This window comes from Fusarium pseudograminearum, chromosome 2 (genome assembly GCF_000303195.2).
Source record: "Fusarium pseudograminearum CS3096 chromosome 2, whole genome shotgun sequence".
Taxonomy (NCBI): Eukaryota; Fungi; Ascomycota; class Sordariomycetes; order Hypocreales; family Nectriaceae; genus Fusarium; species Fusarium pseudograminearum.
Genome location: NC_031952.1, coordinates 5,524,519 through 5,540,080, shown reverse-complemented (window position 1 = coordinate 5,540,080; position 15,562 = coordinate 5,524,519). Strand labels below are relative to the sequence as shown.

Here is a 15,562-nt window from a genome sequence, read left to right as displayed (position 1 = left end):
GGCGGGAGAGTTCCAGCCACCTGTGAATACAGGTAATTTTCTTTTTTTGACTTCTGTGTTTTTCGCTCTGTGTATTGGTCAAGCTGGGATGATGCATCGTGGTGCGTGCAATCTGAGTTTGGGAAACGACCAACTTTCCAGCGCTATCTTGCACTAACAGATAAGCTTGTTTCTCAGCATCAAAGCTTGCCTTATCTGCTAGCGTTAGTTGGATGTGCTTTGCGAAAAAATCTTTTTCCCTCCAATTCTGTCCCAGACCTACCCTGCAATGTGAGTATTTAATTGCAGCTTTCAACCTATTGTCAAGAGTGCTTTAGTTCAGAAAATGCTATACACTGGCGATCCGAAAGCGCAAAGATACTTTCCCTCTTACTTATTTTCCCTTTTGTCTATACTTTGTGATGGCTGTTCTACTCTTCCTCTTTCACTCCTGTCACAGCGGCAGAATTGTCGCCATGAGGTAAAATCTCCACTCACTCCAGCGCTCGCAACACCAACGACGCATTTGTTGTCTTCTTCTTTCTCTCTAGAATCTCCATCATCCCCGGAACATCGCCCAATGGTTCCAGGTGGAATTAGCTGGGTTATCGGACTGCTCGTAGACAGGATAGCCAGGCTGGGGCTTAGTATATAATACAAAAGTCTAAACTTCCTGGCATGACAACGTGGCCGAGTGGTTAAGGCGATGCCCTGCTATCTCTTCTGAGACATCATAGGCATTGTGTTCGCACGCGTAGGTTCGAATCCTGCCGTTGTCGTTCATTTTTTACATATCGTTCCTACTATCTATTTCATTTGTGCCAATTTACTGCTATCCTTTTTTTTACTTTCTTCACGTTCGGTCTTAATTTTTCATCAGTTACATTGACCCTCACTGCGCGTGCTGCAAGGTTAAATATCCCTTTTACATTTTATTTTACCCCCCTTAATTACTCGCTTATTTGTTTAGGTTTTGAGAATTAAATTGCAGAAAAGCATAATAATAATAGTTTATATCTAATGCCGCTGTACATAGTAGTTATCTTCAGCTTCTTGGAGCATTCTAGTAGACCTGCTGTATCCGCTCATACCTTCCTTGAGGTGAAAGCTCATCGGCATCTATCTAGAAAACTCAAACACCTCATCCTCCTTCCACCAGCCTCTATCATATCGCCAAAGAGTCAATCCCTCCACAGTCCCCTTGCTGTTCGCGTGTCCCTCTCTCAGATAAGCCAAACACCTCTGCACCTCCTCTTTATTATCCTGCTTGTTCATAATGGTGTAATGACCTCTCCACTTCTCTTGCTTGTCCTGTTTACTGAGAAAAGGCTCCCATTTATCTCTGAGCTCGCCCCGCATACTAGATGCTTTGTTCTTAAAATCGCCTATGTTGGAGCATTTGATGCCGACTCCCTTGCCCATATCGAAAACTCTCTTGACACCAACCGCGATCTTGAACTTTTCTGTACGCGCTGCGAGATCTGCAATGTCTTGCTTCAACTGAGCTAGCTTAGAGCCTGGAAGAGCATGAAATAATGTGACGTGAGCGTCCACTTTGAGGATATCCGGCGGAAACCACTGTCGTCGCAGCGCCGTCATTGTTTGTTGGTGACCATTGTCTGTCAAGAGCGTGAGGACAAAGAGTGGTTCATCTTCGCTTGAGGATTTTGGAATATGAGCTTCCCGACGCTGATATTGATCGCTGAGCTGGTGTATTTGTGCGTTGTTCGTCTGTGATAGCGGACCTCGCTGTGCAATTGGATGTGTTGAAGGGATTGTCGTTACTGTCATTGTGACTGGTCTGAGAGATGTGAGGGCACGAAGACTTCTGAGACATGCCATGATTTTTATACCAAGACACAGTTCTGCATTCAATGGAAATTCGTCATACAAAACCAAGGCAAAAATTTGGCTGTTATCGACGTCAACGACCTGATGTCGAAGATTAGCGCGTCATTAGTAGGGTGTGCTTGGAAAACTAGAAAACATCTCGAAAATATAACCGAGTTTTTACCGTACATTTGCACGAACTCGAACGAGCGGGTATGGATAAGGTAAGTTACCCTCTCGATGATGTTCCAGAGGCTTGAGCAAATTAGAATCAGTAACTTTCCCATCTATCAGTCAGCGAGCATATATCATATATGAAGCCGACATCTTATGAAAGACTGGCGAAATATCCACGAGTAAGCGATCTGGCGTCAAATGATTTACTTCCCGAGTTCTGCACATTGCGAGTCTTACGGTCCTGCCTAATCTGTATTTTTTGTTCCTACAAGAACAAAAGCTGAACTCCTAAATATAACATCAGACCCAGGCTTCAACGGATTTAACTTGTTCATCTGCCAATAAGCTGTTGACTACTTATGCATGTCAGATCGTGGAGTTGATAGATAAGATCAGAACCCCAAATCAAGCTAGCTTTGCGCTGTTTTCATGGTGCTAAATGCGTTGAAGCGGGCCTGAAATAGCTACGATTGTTTCTCGCATGCACAGAGGGTCGGATTTGAGGTAAGTCCGTCTGAAACATGACGGACTTTGGATGTAACGATCTTTTGTGCGAACATGCTAATATGATATAAGATGTGCCATGTCTTTCGACTATCCCAATCTCACTCAATCTTTGTATACAGCTTCGCTATGCCTCAACTCATCTGGCTAGTAACAGCAACCACCTCGGGCCTTGGTGCCGCTGTCGTGCAGAATCTCACCACAAGAGGTGACCGTGTCGTTGCAACAGGCCGTGGAGTAACCGAGCGCCTCAAACACCTTCAATCAGACGACGTGTTCCTTCTCAATCTTGATGTCACAGCACCTCGCGCTGAGATCGCCGAGCAAGTAAAGAAAGCCTGGGGTGTGTGGGGACGTATTGATGTCCTCTTGAACAACGCTGGTATCTCTGCACCTAAAAGCGTTGAGGAAGCCGAGTGAGTTATCGAGCCTTGATAATCTGAACGCGCTGACTCAATTGATGGTAGCGACGACTTTGTACGCAACATTTTCGACGTCAATCTATTTGGGACACTCCATGTAGCCCAAGCAATTCTTCCACATTTCAGAGAACAAAAGAGTGGCACACTTGCCTTTATTGGTGCTGGTGTTGGTTGGGGGCCTCTGCCCTTCTTGTCCCATTACGCAGCTTCAAAAGCTGCCCTCGGCGCCTTTGTCGAAGGCTTAGCCAAAGAAGTGAGACGTTTCAACATCCGCTGTATCATCTTCGAGCCAGGTGGTTTCCCATCTCAGCTCGGCCAGCCAAGAGAAGGATCCGTTGAAGGATTTGGAATGTACAAACCGGCCATTGATGCTTATAACTCTGGTTTTGAGGAGATGATGGGTGTCTTTGCCAACGATATTGCACCCAGTGTCCCAGGGGATATCAGCAAGTTATCGGAGCGTATCGTGGACTGTGTCAAAGTCGAAGGGATGAGTGCTGGCAGAGATGAGCCAGTACGGGTTATTCTGGGAAGTGATGCGTTACGTCTGATAGAGCAGAAGTGCAAAGAGCAACTAGAACTTGCAAGCACCTGGGAGGACGTCAGTCTAAGTACGGATCGGGATGGGCACAATCATGTGGCAAGCAAAGGGATGCTACGTTATTCATCTATTCTTTGAGCATTTTGTGATAGAGGAATTTTAATATCTAACCGAGGTTCTCTCGCCATTTTGTTCATTACTTGCCATATATCTCAGTCTTCAATAACCCCCCCATACAATGTCCCTATTCATACAGACTTTGACAGCATACTCGCTGTAATTAAATAATATCCTTCGAGCGCATCCATAAACGAAATCTTTGAGTTCTGCATGACAGAAGGTCCCTGCTCATCGGGCTGCAAGCATTCAGCTAGAACAGCCGCATTTCCAATCCCCATTTCGTTTCCTATCCATCTCAGAACATTTGCCAGATACTGTCTGGTTGATGTATCCACAACCGTGCATCTGCCAATACTGTACAGATGATGGAATAATAAGAGCCCGCCACTCAGATGATTTGCCTGCAAATCAGGTACTCCTGCGTTGACACGTTTGATATACTCTTCAACGCTGCGAGAAAGATGGTAGGGGATGGAGGCCTTGAGACCAGCAACCAGACTATCAACTGTCTTGACATAGTGCGGGATAAGGTGGTGTTGCCCAAGTGCATTAGAGACATGGTATAATTGATCTAGCCAGACAATGTACATTGAGCGCCATGAATTCCAGGCCGTTCCCACATACACTGCGAAAAGAGTCAGTATCATATCAAATTAGCCGTGAGGTATACAATCAAGCCTACAGTCGAAGTATTTCTCCACAGGCCCAGAGCATATCCACGGGATTACTTCTGCTGTTAGCGACTCCTGTGAGATATGGCCAACAACCTCGGGTTGCCATGCTGGTGGTTGGTTATCAGCCCAAAGAGCAATCTCATCGCGGAACACGACCAAGGCCTGGTAAAGCTCCAAAAGTGCGCTTCTGGACGGGGCAGGGTTGGCCAATAGTTTCTCAGAGCGTGCTGTAAGAGGAGCCAACCCAACCATTATCTGGTCCAGAGAACGCTGGGGACTATGGTTAAGTGGAGGGCATAAAATTCCAGTTCCTTGCATATGAGCCTGGGATATATCCATATCAGCCGGAAACAAATCTACTGGGCGGTTTCGACTCAAGACCGCCCCTTTTCTGATGAGCCAAGTTCCAGGAAGGTGGACGCCGATATGGGACGTTGATGTTGATGAAGATATGCCTCTTTGAAGGATAGAGCCAAGTCCCTGAACATGGACAAGGTGCCGCGTAGGCGAGGCTATGTTACATGCCATAAGCTGGGTACAAGTTAACAACGAATTAAGTATCGGTTCATCGCAAGCTGACCTCATAAAGTCCCAAAAGAACAGCAGTAAAGAACTGCTCCGGCGACAGGCTTTCTGAAGGTATTGATAAAGATGTCACATACTCCCTAAGAAGCTGGCCATATTGTTTACGGACCATACTGAAAAGCGACTCCTTTCGGTAGCGATTGGCAAGTGATGCAAGAACGACAACCTTGGCAGCAGACATGAGAGTAGACTTGGGGTCAGACGCAGCAAAGGTACTGTGCATGCCATCTAGAAAGCCCCGCGAATGGTTCCGGTCAAGGGACCGCACAACCAATTCATCCAGAAAGATATCAGCAGCAATTGCCTCAAGCATATAATCGGCATTAGGTGACCATTTCTCCAAGGTTGGATTCACGAGTTTGTTTGCGGGTGAGTAATGGCGGAACAATAGTGAAGAGTCATCTTTGTAACCAGGACAATTGTATCGGGACCTGACACAACGAAGACAAGCCTTCAAAACCCACAGTTAGCTTCAGCGTTCGGGGATCTGATCCTAGCGCTAGGGATTTATGGTTCTTACTGGACGAGTCTCATCGCACTGCAAAGGATCGCATTAGTAAGTATACTAGATATATGTGTGAAAATAATAGCGCACCTTTTTGCGACGCTTTTTACACGTATCGCACGCCCTGGAGACGCCAAAGTTGACCATAACGAGGGAAATGACAACTTGTGTCTTTGTTTGCAGAACGTTCAAAAGGAAGAAGCGGCTGGACTTGTAAGGTATGACAAAGCAGATTTTACAATCGATCTACTGCCTGGACGGCACGTGATTGCCTGCATCTTGGATGCAGTTAATTACACCTTGCCTTGTACTTGAAGCGGTGCAATTATTGACGATTTATCTCAAGTATAAGTTAAGAGAACATGAGGTTCTAGAACAGGTCGGTAATATGAAGCCCAGAGTGAGACAACTGGGTTTGGAAGCGTGTTCCAGAAACAGACAGTGAGATGTGCAGCAGTTCTAGCTACTAGCGCTAGCCATCATAGTAGGGTATAGCGACATGTCTTACATCTAAAATCGGGCGAATGGTTTAGTGGTATAATACTCCCTTAGCATAATTCATCCGAATAATCTGGGAGTGGTCCAGGGTTCGATTCCCTGTTCGTCCATTGCAGGCGGTTAGATTCCGCTGTTATACCTTCTCTTTTGCACTTTTGCACTACTTTTTTACACGTCCAAAAGTGCCTTTCTGCTGCTGTATCGATGAAAGTCTCAAGCTGTAAAGGACTGCTGTGTGGCTTGAGTTGATACAGCAGTCTTGCAGTGCTATTGTCCTGAAGCAATGCCGATGACCTTCGGTGCCTCTAGAATATAATTCAACAGAAAGCAGACATCAGGCTCAAAGTTGTCAGGGATTATTACTGTAACATTAGAAGACTGCCCCAATGATCAGAACCATGCATGATGGTCTGGCTTTAGTAGCTATAAGTTTAGTAGCCAGCAAATCTCAACAGTATGGGGGCTGGGAAGTAAGAAAGTTGGGCGTCAGATCCAAGATGATATTAGTAACGGAACGGGACGATCTTCCGTCAACAAACTTTGCTTTGCCACGGGCAGAAACGGCATGGGCACTGTGGGGTTCTATCGTACACGGGTTATGCTGATCAAGGACCATCGGACCATGTATCAGAACACTCTCGTAACTGAAGCTTTGATGTTGAAATTCGTAGTTGCACCCCACAGCCCACCGACATTGTCAGAAATTAAGTGAATCACGGGTTAGAAAGTAGGATCTTCCACGACTTGCTTACCTACCCTATTAGTTGGCCAAGCCTTGGCTTTTTTCCTGGATCTGGAACTGGCCGAGTGGTTGAGGATGGCTATGCAATATACAACTAGCCCTTGGCATTGCTGACACTGACTTGCCCCTGCGTTGTCTTTTGATTCATATAGATAGAGTTGCAGAATACAATGTCATATGACTGATGTACCTCCAAGACACATGCGCAGGGGGGAAAAGCCACAGCCGCTTGGGCCGCAAATCTGCAATTAAGAGTGGTGAAGATCTTTAAGCTTATGTTGCCAAGAGAAAAGCTCGTAAGTTGGCACTTTATCTACCTTTTCTAGCCCGGAATTGTGATTTACTTGAGCTTAGCCGCTATACGATGACTGGCCGGTTCCTACGAGTCTCCGAGTCTCCAAGGATCCTGACCAGGTCAGGGTCTCGAATGCTGTGCCTTGCGGGCACAAAAATTACAACCTGACCAATGTATGTACTCTCGAAGGGTTAGCTCAACAAGGTACAGAAGGCTGCATATTTTTAAAAAAGGCCGAATTTACGAATGTGATGGTTGCCAGATTGGTGATGTACCGTGCATAAAGTTGTGACACGTCAGAGCACTTAAACTATCGAGGTTGATGCAGAGCCTTTGATAAGGCCAATGAAGATTACTTCGCCCTGGAAACGTGATATGCAGGGCTAACAAAACTATGATGCGCGAAGAGATGATCTTATACACTTTTGACCAGGAGCTGAAAGGTGAACCAACAAGTTGTCTCGCCCGTGGCCAGGGCATTGACGACGATCTGCGGCAAAGTGAGCACAACAGCTGAGAGTAAAGGTCTAAATAAACTATTGGCATTGGAGCCGAAAAACGATCGGCCGAATGGCCTAACGAGAACAAAGAGGAAGGGCGATCAATTTCTTATCACGCCTTTTCCAGGCTCAGGTCACTAAGGAATGGAGACACTTGCTCTAGAACAGCCTCGGCTAAACCGAGCCTTGCATGGGTATGATAGCAGGAGAATTGCAGCACCCACTGAACAAACCATTGAGAGTAAAGAGTGCGCTATTGGCCGCTGACCAAGTCCAATTGGCTGAACCGAGTAATGGGTCGTCTGGCTGGCTGGACCTTGGATTAGGCCTCACTTCAATTCAGGACTTTACGGTAGAAAGTCTTCAACGGCGACAGTGGAGGCATGGGATGTAAGCTGACCAAAGCGCGAAGCGAGGCCATGTCCCAAGAAGGAATAAATCCTGGATGAGGTTTTTCGACTCTTTAGCTTGCCAAGACACAACGTTGGAAGCGAGGCGATCGACAAGCAGGCGAGGGAAGGGTGGATAAAGAGAGAGTGGTGTTGGATGATACCCGACCTTTTCAATATGTAATGAATTCTGAGTAAAGACTCCATATTTTTAAATAGAATTAATAACGAGTCAATTCATATCAACCAAGTAGGGGCTTGTCACAGATTAGGGGAGAAAAGCAAATGAGGTACCTTTTTTTACGAGGTAGCATTGTTCCTGTCCTGGATAAGGAATGCGTTCTTGATCGAATCGAGTTTAGGCCAAGATCTGAGAGAAATAGTTCACAGGGACAGGGGTAAATTTGCATCAATTTAGCGCGCACCAGTTGAAATTCCGGGTCCCGTGGATGCCCCCCCTTTGTGCTATACAGATATCCAGGCCTAGGGCCGAGATCCTCAACGACGTCCCCATCCATTGTCACCCCCCATCTTGTCTGGTCTGGTCTGGTCTTTGTCTTTTCCCTCGCATAACCAGCAAGCAAGCAAGCACAGATCACTTTTCTCTTGTTACCCCTGGCTGACCCCGAGTCGGTCCTTGCCTATCTTAGTCAAGGGTCCAGACTCTTTGACACCCACCCGCACACACAATGAGCAGTGGAAGCTGGTCCATTCAGGCCTTGATACGAAGACTTCGAGGTAGCCAATTTACTAGGCTCGACCTCGATTTAGAAGCCCAAACACACGGACCCTCTTCGGTCTGGGTGCACCCTTTCAAGCTTCTTGGTCAATGTAAGTTAAAATTCGTCTTCGTTTTTTCCTTTTTGTCTGTGTCCAGATAGTGCACTCGATAGTTCATGGTTCTTGACGTAAGCGGAATGGACGACGCGGTGATGTACGTTCAACCTTGCAAAGCCCGTCCATTCTCCCTTGTCATAGAAACGATGCCATGCATATTATCTTATTACCAAGTTCCGGTATCTCACTTCAATATGGCATAGCTGCCTCTTCTTCCTGGCTTGGCGCAGCACCACTGTCAGAAATGCCCAGCGTTCTAGAACTACCCCAGTACAATACCCCTTCTAGTCCAAATTACAATATTTCCTTTCTCTTAAAATACGAGCACCTCGCGACCAAAAAGCACAAGCTGTCCCTTTCTGTACACACCATTTGGTAGCCAAACTTCCTACACTTCCCGGCGTGTCTTTTCGCAAGCCATGTCTCGTTAACCACCCCTCCACAAAGCCATTGTTCTCTCCATCTTGAACTTTGCTAGTCTGTGTGTTGCTTTCAAGGGCCGACCACCCGCAAGCCACTCATTTACTTTAATACCTTATTTATCTTCTACCTTTTCCATTTCTGTCGGCCAGAGTAGCCAGCCCATACTCCCCCATTAACAATCATGGCAGCTCTCTTCCGGAACCGGCTCTTCCTTCTCATCGGCACCATTTGGATGGCGTCGTACCTCATGCTAAATGCTTCTGCCGCACCCCATGAGAGAGCAGATGTTCAGTACGATGTGGTCATCTACGGAAACACAGTCGCTGCTATAGCAGCAGCCGTGCAGGTCAAGCGCATGAAGAAGACAGTGGCCATTATCTTCCCCGGCAGCACGCTGGGCGGCCTCACAACATCTGGCCTTGGCTGGACAGACTCCAAGAACGGTAACGCCATCGGTGGTATTGCGAGAGAATTTTATGGAAAGGTCTACTCCCACTACCAGATGAGCACCTCTTGGAATCAAGAAACACGATCAAGCTACTTGGGCCGAAAGATTGGTGCTCAGCCTGGCCCTGCCATTGACGAGAGCAAGAAGGTTCAGTGGACCTTTGAGCCAAAGGTGGCTGAGTTTATTCTTGAGAAGTGGATGAAGGATGGCAAGGTCCCAATTTTCCGCAACCGAGCCATTGATAGGTCCCAGGGCAGCGTGGTCAAGAAGAATGGCAAGATTGCTTCTTTCAAGACACTGACTGGAGATGTCTATCAGGGCAAGATGTTCATCGATGCCAGCTACGAAGGCGACCTCATGGAGGCAGCCGGCATCTCCTGGCGCACAGGCCGTGAGAGCACTGGCGACTACAGCGAATCAGTTGCTGGCTTCCGCCTTGGTGCTGTTGAGCAACTCTCCAAGGTCGACCCCTACAAGAAGAAGGGCGACCCAAGCAGCGGTCTCATTGAAGGTGTTGGGCGAGTGGTCAAAGACGCTGCTTCCCTCCAAGGCCAAGGCGACGACTTCCGTCTTCAATCATACAACTTCCGCATGAGTCTCACCAAGCAAACCGGTAACAGAATCCCCTTCACCAAGCCTGCCAACTACCGCGAAGCTCAATATGAATTGCTTCTCCGATACTTTGAGACGGGCTACACCGGAACCCCTTTCACCAGCCAGCTCATGCCCAACATCAAGACCGACTCCAATGCTCAGAGCCATGTCAGCACTGATCTTATCGGCGAGAGCTTCGAAGACAACGGCAACTACGCTACATGGTCTTATCAGAGACGTCGACAGGTTTATGATCAACACAAGTCTTACACCCAAGGTTTCTTCTGGACTATGGCCAATCACCCTCGCATTCCCAAAAGCCTGCGCGACCGAATCAATGAATGGGGATATGCCAAGGATGAATGGGTTGGCAACAACAACTGGCCCTATGAGATCTACATCCGAGAAGGTCGTCGCATGAATGGTGGCTACACCATGCGCCAAAGCGATATCCAGTCTCCCCCCGCACGCCCAAACAACAGTGTCGGTAAAGGCGCGTACTCGCTCGATGTCCACCAAGTCGAGCGCATCGTTGTCGGTGGAAAGCTGCGCGATGAGGGCAAAGTTCACATCGCCACACCAGGCCCCTTCAACATTCCCTACCAGTCCATTTGCCCCAAGTCGGAGGACGCATCAAATTTCCTTAACCCTGTTACTATGAGTGCCACTCATATTGCTTACTCTGCTATCCGCATGGAGCCTACATACATGGTCCTCGGCCAGAGTGCTGCTACTGCGGCGTGTCTTGCCATTGATCAGGGTGTCAGTGTTCAGGACGTGGATCTTCCCACGTTGATCGCCAGACTAAAGGCGGATAAGCAGGTGCTATAGATAGGATCTTTTTTGCATAGTTATGATACCACAGTCTTTAATTAATTTATTAGAAGTTCTTTTTTAATCGGCGTTTCTCGCAACTTGTAATTTGACTCTGTCCCAATGGTTACTTGTACTTAGAACATGTTTCTGATCTGTTGGCGCCACCCCCTGTATCATCAATTTTAGAATACGCCACTGACGATGATGATGCAACTTGTCAGCGTGTCACTCGCCTAATTCGTCTGGCACTACGGCACGTCAATTACCGAACAGCCGTGAGTGAGACTGTAAGTGGAAGGGTAAGTCGGTGTGGCTTGAAGATCGAAATTAACGATTGATAGCGGCGAGCTGCAAGCCGAAAGCTGTCACTAACATCGGCCAAGTTTATTACCTATTAGAAAGGGGCAAAATTATTGATAACGACATCTTACAGATGGCGCCCAGCCTATGTAGAGATTGACAATTTGGTGTAGTCAACAATTCACATGTTGAAAGAATAACAGCGAGGACGTTCCAGAAAATCAGTAAACCAGGCCTGAGATGACCACCCAACTCTTGACGAGACAATCGATATTTGGTTGTAAGCACTTCAAGAACAGTAGTAAAGCATCATTGATACATGACTTTGCAAAGTATAACAGAACCGGACATTCTTACAATCTACTTCTGTGCGCACAGTTCACTGAATATGTTGCGGGCCAGAAGTCCATCCATCTGTGCGCCGTTCAACAATACGTTCTGACTATACGGGAAAAGAAGATTTCATCATTATTGGTAATTACATTCGAGCTCAGCCTGGACCCCCTGACCACGCGCAACTTGAGCTATGTTTGAAGTGATAGTAGCAAAACCGCAGCATGTAAAATCTTAGACTAATCTTACTCTACTCATCTTAACCCGCATTGGCATTCGTGACCCTTGGCCGAATAGTCCCAGGCGCCTCAAGCTTATGTACTGGCCCTCCTGTTCCATCACAGGCGAAAGAACCAACCAGAACTGGTTATATCTGTAGCGAGGTATAGATGACATTATTTCGTTAGGCAGCTCGGGATATCGCCCCCCGCCCAAGTGAAGACAAAAGACTATTGTCTTGAGGGAAGTAGGACCAGTTACCTCATCTTTTCGTGATCTCCGAACACTCGTGAATGTCCCCTGCTTTGTCGTTACCTCGCCATCTGGTAGCAGAACCGCATCAGGGCGGACGGTATTAAATGTTCCCCGCATGTCTTTGAAGATATTCTTCACTGCCCAAGTATCTGCCTTCTCGTTGATTTGGTAGTCACCAACATGGAGAACATCTTCACTGGATATCTCCACCTGACAAAGTGGTGCCTCAACAATGATTGATGAATTCTCTTTGGGTTGCATGAAAGCATTACTGCTAGTTGAGGCACAGTCCACGTCGATGAGTTTAATGGCAGAAAGCTCATCGCTGTTCACGCATGTCTCGAGAGCAAAGTGAACCTGTCCCGTGATCGATGCCCAAGACCAACTCGGCATCTCGCTTTGCTTCTTAGACACTGGTGGAACTTGATTGTCAAAACCCCAAGATGGCCACCACGCCAGATCAGAGAATAGCCACTGCTCCCAAACACCCGCAAGATACCGGCCAGGAACAAACGTGTTGAAAAGTGAAGCAACGCTGCTGATAGCAGGAAGTCTATCGCTTTCGTACGTGAGCTCCCGCTTAGAATAATCTGTAACCAGGGCTTTCCAATAATATTCCGCGTCGTCGCCTGCGAAGGCATATCGATATGCCAGACCAACAGAGCACCAAAGCTTGGCACCATTCTCAAACGCCTGCTGTGCTCGACATTCCCATACAAGTTCAGTTTTTGAGAAGTGGGCGATACGCGTTGACAGGACGTTCTCTTGCCATGTCCATGCTCGTGTGGAGAGCGGGGAGTTTGCGACTAAGGGAATTCCAGCGTAGTCGGGAACTCGCCGCACTACTACTTGGGATGTAGTTCCATCGGCGTTGGTGAAGCCAAAGTTTGATAAGTGCTCTTGAGGGATTTCTTCTCGTGGTACGAGAAACTTCTCCGAGACTTGATTTGCCAATGACGCAGCTATTGTGAGGATAGCGTTCTTGTAATATTCCCCCATCTTTGGTGCCTCGGCCTCCCAATCTTGTCTTCAAGTTAGAGATGGACGTCATTTCATAATTATATGTATCTGACCTTGTTTGTTTCCTTGAATGATACAAAGAGCATCGATCCAGAGATATGGCACGTTTAGCTGACGCGTCAGGGTCACAGCGTCTTGGAGTAGTTTAGGAAATGACGACAGCTCTATCCCGCTCATCATGTCATTGATGTTGTTGTCCGTAGTCCGCAACGTCTCCTCGGGTGGTCCCCATCGGTAAGACAGTGCACAGTAGTTTCCAGACTGACCAGCTGTATGACAAAGTCTCACCTTCTCCTCACGGACATCCAAGACTCTTTTCGGTAATGGCTTGTTCACTGCCTGCTTGCATACAGCATGACTATCGTCACATGCGCTCAGACACTCGTCCATGCGATCTCTCAAGAACTTGAGGCTGGGTTCAGATCCGAGGTGGTCAAGACTCTCTCCTGGTCCACCGAGGCTAGGCCATGATGGAATATCGGTTCCTACAAGATCAGCACTGCTTTGTTTCTCTCTAGATTAGACTGCACCTCGAGGCTTATAAAGTAAATGCCACGACGCAAAATGGTCATTCAAAGTGTCTTTGAACTTGAGAATAACTGGTTTATCCCAAGTACAGTCGATAATGATTCCGGTACACCTGATACTAATTCTATAGTGGTTATAGACAGCATGCAGCAGGGTGCAGTGCGCACATCCATCATGTGGCTTTTGGACCTTTGAGAGTGGAATATCAATGCGTGTAGCCGACTCTGAGCTTTCGGGAACTAGGTTCTTGCAATTGGGGCAAATGTCACTCGAACGGGTAGAAAGATGCACCGGAAGACGAGACAAAAACTTGAATGCCATGACAATAACTCATCTGACAATGAGAAGTTAAGAGCAATATCTGCAATAAGCAAAACAGTAGATTATGTCTGTATTGCGGGGTCTGCTGATGCTTTATGGATTAATATTAATCCCTCCAACTTCAGGTTTCCAATGTGAACGCTGCTGACGTTGCCGTAAAGATACTTAGCACTGTCTCATTGCCAGGCTAACGCAAGAGTACAACCTTGAGGGCTGCAACTATATTGAACCACGCTCATCGCAAGGAGTAGTAGTCCTCGAAGCACAGGAGTATTCATTGTGCCCGGCAGTGTTTTCAATAGAAGTGTGTGACGGAGTGTAAATTGGCAATCGTATACAGTAGACCTCACCACATTGATAAGAAAAGCCATCTTCCTGCATCTGGAATAACTATATCATATTGGAAAGTCTTACGTTAACATATTTATCTTTGTAGTTTTATAAAAAACAATTGTAGTGCTATGCACATAAATATAGATAAGGGAATAAACGCAATATGCATGCTCTTTATCATCTATGATGATTTGGCGGTGCTTTACATCTCGAAAGGGTATGCCTTAAAGAATAGCAACCATGGAAAGCATCTATTTATGGTGCTATGAACAGTATGTATCTTTTTTTTCTTTGAAGAAGTTGACCTTCGGTGAGTGTCAGGAGTTTCTTGGTGCCAGCCTGAGTTGTCGGTTCCTTATTGGTGATGGCTTCTGTATCTTTCAATCGACTGTGGCATATTTGAAAGTGTTTTGAGCGGTTACAAGTATTATATTAGGTCTGGTCTCCCAGTGTAATGACAAGTGAGAATATAGCCTCAACTAGATATAACGTTGCAAAGAGAAACATCACGCGTGTTCCACAATGAAGCTCTGTTACAGGGCTAGGGCACTGCCAGAAAAAGTGCCAGTCGGTTCTTCTCGCACTAATGGCACGCTAACAGTCTCCTCATTCCGTTGGAATTCTGTCGCTAATTCACCTAACTCAGAATCTCTTACACAGCTAGGCAGCTCATGACTACAGAGCAATCCATTTCATGCGACAGAACCAGTTTGCCCTAGTTTACATGAGACCCTCATTTACTCTTTCTCCCAAACAACATCGACAACATTGTTGATCAAACGACTGTCTGCAACCACATCACATAAATGCCTCAACCCGTCCAACTACCCGACTCACACGCATCAAGTCCGCCGACTGTTCACGGAGTAAACACTCGAGCAAAGCTCCAATGCGATCACTGGCACTCGGAATTGGACATTATTGCCATTCGGCATAAATGTTGCATGAAATACTACGCCTGCATCAGTTGCCATGACGAGCTGGCAGGGCATTCTTCAGAAACCTGGCCCAAGTCGGACCGCGAAGAGTTAGCAGTCTTGTGTGGTAACTGTTCTCGGGAACTTTCTATCACTGAGTATCTGGAGTGTAATAACCAGTGTCCGGGCTGTGGTGCTGGGTTCAATCCTGGGTGCAGCAGGCACTATACACTGTATTTTGAGATGTAGATTCATGCTAGGTAACCAAGTCTGGCCCATGAATCAATGCATACTGTAGCAAAGTCCCATGGTGAATGTCTAGCTGACCTAGTCGATAAATTGAGTGTATGGCGGAGCATCTTTGAACTCAAGCCACACCATATGGAATTCCTTGATATTTGGAAATAGTGTCGTCGCAATCACAGTTCATTAGTAAGCGGGTTTAGCTCAGTTGGGA

The 15,562-nt window shown here is 46.8% G+C and overlaps 5 protein-coding genes across 5 annotated transcripts; 2 read left to right on the top strand and 3 right to left on the bottom strand.

Moving 5' to 3' along the window:
- Positions 1 to 1,098: 1,098 nt before the first annotated feature.
- Positions 1,099 to 1,770, bottom strand: FPSE_05640 (uncharacterized protein; the record flags this gene model as incomplete). Its single annotated transcript, XM_009258758.1, has 1 exon — positions 1,099 to 1,770. One exon carries the CDS (start codon positions 1,768 to 1,770, stop codon positions 1,099 to 1,101), a length of 672 nt encoding a protein of 223 aa, XP_009257033.1.
- Positions 1,771 to 2,619: 849 nt separating this feature from the next.
- On the top strand, positions 2,620 to 3,591 carry FPSE_05641 (uncharacterized protein; the record flags this gene model as incomplete). The annotated part of the gene is made up of 2 exons (XM_009258759.1): positions 2,620 to 2,906; positions 2,958 to 3,591. 2 exons carry the CDS (start codon positions 2,620 to 2,622, stop codon positions 3,589 to 3,591), a joined length of 921 nt encoding a protein of 306 aa, XP_009257034.1.
- Positions 3,592 to 3,701: 110 nt separating this feature from the next.
- FPSE_05642 (uncharacterized protein) lies at positions 3,702 to 5,484 on the bottom strand (the record flags this gene model as incomplete). The annotated part of the gene is made up of 6 exons (XM_009258760.1): positions 3,702 to 3,809; positions 3,990 to 4,198; positions 4,256 to 4,778; positions 4,828 to 5,283; positions 5,353 to 5,370; positions 5,428 to 5,484. 6 exons carry the CDS (start codon positions 5,482 to 5,484, stop codon positions 3,702 to 3,704), a joined length of 1,371 nt encoding a protein of 456 aa, XP_009257035.1.
- A 3,718-nt stretch (positions 5,485 to 9,202) lies between these two features.
- On the top strand, positions 9,203 to 10,894 carry FPSE_05643 (uncharacterized protein; the record flags this gene model as incomplete). Its single annotated transcript, XM_009258761.1, has 1 exon — positions 9,203 to 10,894. One exon carries the CDS (start codon positions 9,203 to 9,205, stop codon positions 10,892 to 10,894), a length of 1,692 nt encoding a protein of 563 aa, XP_009257036.1.
- A 664-nt stretch (positions 10,895 to 11,558) lies between these two features.
- On the bottom strand, positions 11,559 to 13,396 carry FPSE_05644 (uncharacterized protein; the record flags this gene model as incomplete). Its single annotated transcript, XM_009258762.1, has 5 exons — positions 11,559 to 11,621; positions 11,662 to 11,703; positions 11,762 to 11,875; positions 11,993 to 13,008; positions 13,060 to 13,396. 5 exons carry the CDS (start codon positions 13,394 to 13,396, stop codon positions 11,559 to 11,561), a joined length of 1,572 nt encoding a protein of 523 aa, XP_009257037.1.
- Positions 13,397 to 15,562: the final 2,166 nt, after the last annotated feature.